This window comes from Toxorhynchites rutilus, chromosome 3 (genome assembly GCF_029784135.1).
Source record: "Toxorhynchites rutilus septentrionalis strain SRP chromosome 3, ASM2978413v1, whole genome shotgun sequence".
Classification (NCBI taxonomy): domain Eukaryota; kingdom Metazoa; phylum Arthropoda; class Insecta; order Diptera; family Culicidae; genus Toxorhynchites; species Toxorhynchites rutilus.
The window spans coordinates 19,260,358-19,266,744 of record NC_073746.1 but is presented as its reverse complement, the minus strand read 5'-3'; the positions used below and the strand labels follow the sequence as shown (position 1 = coordinate 19,266,744).

Genomic DNA, 6,387 nt, shown 5'->3' with positions numbered 1-6,387 from the left:
AGGCTATTCTAACTCACTCACTATAAATTCAAGATAGTTATTTTTTAACAATTATTTTCCTTTTCAGATTATTGTAAATTATTATTTAAAGTAAAAATCTTCTGTTCATTCGGTTTTCAACACGAGTAGCAAAAATCTGGTTTGTTTTTGTTTTTGTTTTTCTAGCAATGACGTTCCAACATTATCGGTTCTCCATCATATGTCGAACGTTCAATTGATCCCGCGACTACTGCACGTTGGTCGACGAGGGGTTCTCGACGTCACATTCCCCCACCCGTAAAGCCTTGTGAGCGACTTCCGGTTTACCACCATCTACGACGTCGAGTAACGCTAACTTCACCACTGGTCTTCGCAAGGTACCACTTGCAGTTTGTACCCAGGCTTGTCGGACGCGTCCATCTTTTCCTTGAATGATCTTGACCACCTTTCCTCTGATCCATTGATTTCGCACCGTACTGTCCAAGATCAGCACCAGATCCCCTTCTGTTATCTCCCTCACGTCTTCAAACCACTTTGACCTTCTCGAAATCACCGGCATATATTCTTTGATCCAACGCTTCCATAATGTATCCGACAAATACTGGGCTAGCTTCCATCCACTAGTCAACGTTGTACGATAATCCATGGGCATCGTAGGTGGCTGCTTTATACCGCTTGAGCTCCCCAAGAGAAAATGGTTTGGGGTCAAGGCTTCATGATCCGCCGATTCTAATGGTATGTACGTCAACGGTCTCGTACTTATCATCGCCTCCGCTTCAATCATAACTGTCATGAAAACCTCATCATCCGGTCGTCTCTGCGTTTCCAAAATGGCTCCGATTGCTGTCTTCACCGAGCGGACCATTCGTTCCCACGCGCCACCCATATGTGGCGCACCAGGTGGGTTGAACGACCACCGAGTAGTAGTGTTGGTGAAGGTTGTTGCTAGATCGTTATTCCGTTCCTCTATTTCCCGCTTTAGTTGATTGTTCGCCCCGTGAAAGTTAGTCCCATTATCGCTGAATATCTCAGCCGGAGCACCTCTTCGTGATACGAATCTTCTAACAGCCATAACACAGGATTCCTTTGACAAGTTATGGACGATTTCCAAATGCACAGCGCGTATGGTCAAGCAGGTGAACAATGCTATCCACCGCTTGACGTTGTTCCGACCCACCTTCACGAGCACTGGACCAAAATAGTCTATACCGACATAGGTGAACGGCCGCACAAACGGAGTCAATCGTACTTTTGGGAGTGGTGCCATGGGTGGTGGGCGAGGATAGGCACGAACAACATTACACCAAATACATCGTTTCGAAACTTCTGCAACAATTGATCTTAGCTTCGGAATATCGTAGAGTTGCCTCATCTCGTTGACAACTGTTTCACGGTTACAGTGACGGAAGCGACGATGAAATGAGTCGACAAGAAGAAAGGTGATCGGATGTTTACTGGGTAGAATAACCGGGTACTTGGTTCCATACGGTATCCATTCTGCATTCGCCAACCGATTGCGTTTACGTATCACTCCGTCCTCATCCATGAATGGCCATAACCTGTAAATGGCACTGGATTTTGGTAGAATTCCATTTCGAGCTTCTGGTCTTCCCTTCGTCTTCTCAAGAATGGAAATTTCCGCTGCAAATGCCTCCCCTTGTGCTTGTCGCCACAGTGATTGTTCTGCACGCACCAGTTCTTCTTGAGTCAGCACTCCGTAGAACATCATTTGTTTTGATTGCGAACGTTTGAGATTATGGATGAATCTATGTACATACGCTAGGACTCTATGGAGCTTCTTCCACGTGCTGAATCTATCCGTTTCCACCAGTGGTTCCTGTATAGGACAATGTACGTTACAGGTGATTACCTCCTCTTCTGTGGAAACATCCTTTTCGTCATTTACCGGCCAGGATTCTTCCGGTGCCCTCAGAAACTCTGGTCCATGAAACCATCGACTGTCAGAGCTGCTATTTGGGCCTAAACCCCATTTTGTTGCATCATCCGACACGTTCAATGTCGATCCGATCTTCCTCCATTCACTAACATCCGTTGTCGCTAATATCTCCCCGATTCTGAACCCCACATACTGATGATATCGGCGCTGGTCTGATCTAATCCAAGCGAGAACAGTGCTGGAATCGGACCATAAAACACGCTTTGTCACGGGGAGAGCGTGCATGGATATCACGCTGTTGAGAAGGCGAGATCCTAGGACAGCTGCTTGTAGTTCAAGACGTGGAACAGTCAGCATCTTCAAGGGAGCTACTTTTGCTTTGGCAGCTACTAGGCGAACACTCGGGCCATGAAACGTCTCAATGCGGAAACACACCGCACATGCATACGCAGATCTGCTCGCGTCGACGAATACGTGAACTTGTAAATTCTTATAAGTTTCTTGAACGGCTTCCGGAAAATAGCATCTCGGGATTCGTAAGCGTTCAAGATTCGGAACGAGATTAATCCAATTCTTCCACTGTGACCTTAGTTTCTCATTAATTTTGTCGTCCCATCCAATTCCAGCTGCCCATATGTCCTGCATCAATATCCTTCCGTGGATCAGGAAAAACGAAATCAGTCCTATTGGATCGAAGAAGCTCATTACAGTGCGTAAGACTTCTCGTTTAGTAGGGACGTACGACTCTTCTAAAACGTGTTGCAGGTTGTCTCGTAAGGAAATGGTATAGGTAAAGGTGTCACTGCTCGGTATCCATTTCGTACCCAATACCGACTCAAGTTGATCACTTTTCTCCGCTCGGATATTCTTCTCTATCGCCGTTGGCTTTTCTCCAACTTGTGCTGCAATCTCCGGAACGTTGGACTGCTACGTCCATGACGTAGATCACTGGATCTTGTCCTGGGTGATCCCTGAACAGAAATCTTAGAAATTGCCGGTCTTGAGTTCGTATGAAGAAGCGATGAAACATTTCCTCAATGTCTCCGGTTAGAGCAAAACGGTAGAATCGAAAGTTGCTAATGACGGACGGAAGACATGTTAGGAAATCAGGACCCTTCAACAACGCCGAGTTGAGAGAGACACCGTTAACCATAGCAGCTGCATCCAAAATCAACCTCAACTTGGTCGGTTTCTTCGGGTTCAATACAATACCCACTGGAAGATACCAACAATGCCCTGGTTTGGTAGATGTTAATTCATGCTCCGAAGCTTTATGTGCATATCCCTTGGCTTCATAATCCCGTATCTGCTGTCGAACTCGATCATATAGACCGGGATCTTTATTCAGACGTCTCTCGAGTGAACACAACCGTTTGTATGCCATCCCATAGCTGCTAGGAAAGCTGAAGTTGTCCCACTTCCACAATAAACTCGTCTCGAAACCTCCTTTGACTCTTCGGGTAGTCGATTCTAACAGAATCCTTGCTCGTTTGTCTTCTTTGGATTCCAATGGAATAGATGGATGTGTTACCCCGATGTTATCCAGTGTGATGTAATCCCGAACTAGTTGATTCAGGTCTTGCTCTGGATCGGTCCATCCTCCAACGTGAAACCCACATACAACTGTAGACTTTAGCTCTGATGCACATCCGTAGATGCTCCATCCGATTCGGCTCTTAGCGGCTATTGGCTCCTCCCACGATCCTTCTCTGATTTTCAACGGCACGGTGAGTTTCAAGTTGTCAAGACCGATCAAAAGTTTTGGCGATACATTCGAGCAGTTCTGTAATGGTAGGCCACGCAAATGAGGATATTTTCTGGTCATTTCGCTATAGTTCATAGTTCAAAACTGATTCGTCTAGATTTCGGTTCGCTACGCTTGATGTTACCGGTCCATTGTAAGTTGAGTGGTTCCATAGTTCCGGCTATACCAAGTTCATTTGCAACCGAATCCTCCAACAAAGTTATTTGTGACCCTTCGTCAACGAATGCAAAATGTTCACTTTGCAATTCTTCCCGTATAGCGTAACAGGTATAATCCTGATGAGCGGTCCACGCAACGTCTTCAAATCGCTAAGATGACTTGTTGATATCGCTGCCTGCGTGGTTGCGCACGAAGAATGTAGGAGAGGGTGATGCTTTAGTTGGCAATTGTTTATTCTGCATTCCTTCGCAGTTTTAGAAGGCCATTTTCCATGATAATTCAAACACGACCTGCATAGACCAATCTCCTGTGCCGCTTTCAGCCTTCCGTCGATATTCATCGATTTGAACTCGCTGCATTCTGATACTCTGTGTCCTTCTACTTTACAAACCGCGCATGGTTTTTTCGGTGTTCTTCTACCTGGTGTAATGTTGTTAATCGGTTCATTCAACGATGATTCCGGTTCCGCATGAGTCTGGACAAACGACCGCTGCTTGACCTTTGGTTTCACACATGGGAAGTCATCCGCTACGTTATAGGCAAGTTCAACTTAACCTGACATGAACCTCCCAAACATACAGAGATCCACATTTTGATTTTCACTTTTGATTGCCGACCACTTGAGACGATAATCAACAGGTAATTTTCCCACCAAATTATGTAACAATGAAGGATTGGATAGATGTGCCTGATATCCCACGTTCTTAAGATGTTGCACTAAGTTATCCACAGCCAGTCCGAATTCTATGATGCTCTCCAGATCGTTGGCTTTCAGGGATGGTAACTGCCGAACTCGTTCTGTCATGGATCGAATGAGTGTTTCCGGACGTCCGTACCGCATCTCTAAAGTTTTGATAACGTGTGGTATACCTGCGGGATAAAGCAATCGGCTTCGCACTGCTTCAAGAGCCGGTCCTTTCAGACATCGCTGAAGACGGATGAGATTTTCATCGTCGGAGAATCCACAAGTTGTTGTAGAGCGCTGGAAGTTGCTTATCCATATTGGCCATTCTTCCGGGTTACCCGAAAAACTCGGCAAATCCTTCCCCATAACATGTCTAGCAGCCAATTGTCGATTCGTTGGACACTCTAGATATACATCGTTGATGCGATCCTGGGTCCATTCTGGGTTGTTTTCCTGGTTCGGTTGTTGATCACCACGTTCATCATTTCTTTGATCCTGACTTGACTGCGTCGAAACCTGACAGTTATCTTCAGATCTTCGATCTTCGTTTTGTTGTGGTTGAGACTGATTTAATACACTACCCTCATCTTCCCCAATACCATCTTGCATTCCCGATTTGGTATTTACTTTTGACGATTCACGCCTATTAGAATTATCTTGTGTTTTAGTATTATCTTGCAAGCTAGAATCATGTAATTCGTTCTGCTTTTTTTGATTGCCCTGACTAACGAGAGGTTTTCTTGGTTGGACACTATTAGGATTAGGAAGTTCTAATATCTTATCGACCTTATTGACAAGTATGTTGTTATTACTGTTGAATTCTAAGGGTATCTGTTTGAGACCTGATGTTGGTTCAACTACTGACGTGGAATCGATTTTCATTCCCTCAATCCCTCAATTCCAAGTGACACTAATGCCGCCACTCGCCCTGCTACCATGGCTGCTGCCGTACTGAGATGCCTGCCGAATGAGCTTCACCTTCTCCTCAGCTGAATGTTTCCTAATCGCCATTTGTTGTCTTCGGAATTCGCTCTCGTCTGCCATCTTCTGCTCCAGTGCCACTTTCGCTTGGGCGATTCGTCTCACTTCGATCGCCAACTCCTTCTCCCGTAGCTCCTCCTCAAGTTTTTGATGGAGATCCTTTAACTTCTTCTTTTCCGCTAAATCTTCTTCTTGAATCCGTTGCTGTTCCTCCAACGCTTTCAGCTCGAGTTCCAAACGAGCTCGTGTACTGGATGTAACACTATCGTCAACCATTTTCTTCGATCTTTTGGAAATTTTGCTACCAGCCGTAGACTTTGCCATCGTCTTCTTAGGAACCTCCAGCGCATCCGGCTGCTTTGCAGGAATATTCGGCTTGGCACCCTTCGCGTTCGATTTAGAAGGGCACACGTCGGATACGAGGCGTTTTGGGTTGGTTTTGTTACCACCGTCATTCTTCAGGACATCTTTACTACCATCCTTGCATGAGGGTTCGCAGGTGGGACAGTTCCATTTACGATCCTTGACATTGGGACTGACCTTCGCACAGGAGTAATGGTGCCACAACTGGCAAGAATCACATGCCACCATGTCGTCGTAATCATCCGATTCGACACATAAAGCACAATTGCGTTGCACCTGCGAATCATTCTCGTTTTGCGCCATCGTCCAGAAGGAGGTGAATGTAAAATTCTAAAGATTGTTAAACTGTTTTCTTAGCAGACCCGTTCTCAAAGATTTTTGGTTTTGGTTTGGATCAGCTTTAGCTGAAAAATAGTTTTTATTATAATTTTCTCCTCTTAGGCATATGTTTTGAACTTACAATTTTACAGTTGCTTCTTTGAATAGTAATTAAGATTCAATTCACAATTTAGGTTAGATATGTGTTCTAGAAATACAATTTCTTTTTAGGCTATTCTA

The 6,387-nt window shown here is 45.0% G+C and overlaps 2 protein-coding genes across 2 annotated transcripts; both read right to left on the bottom strand.

Moving 5' to 3' along the window:
- Positions 1-226: 226 nt before the first annotated feature.
- LOC129772924 (uncharacterized) lies at positions 227-2,581 on the bottom strand. Its single transcript, XM_055776455.1, has one exon. It carries the CDS (start codon positions 2,579-2,581, stop codon positions 227-229), a length of 2,355 nt encoding a protein of 784 aa, XP_055632430.1.
- A 2,798-nt stretch (positions 2,582-5,379) lies between these two features.
- LOC129772923 (uncharacterized) lies at positions 5,380-6,132 on the bottom strand. Its single transcript, XM_055776454.1, has one exon. It carries the CDS (start codon positions 6,130-6,132, stop codon positions 5,380-5,382), a length of 753 nt encoding a protein of 250 aa, XP_055632429.1.
- Between the last annotated feature and the right edge of the window lie 255 nt (positions 6,133-6,387).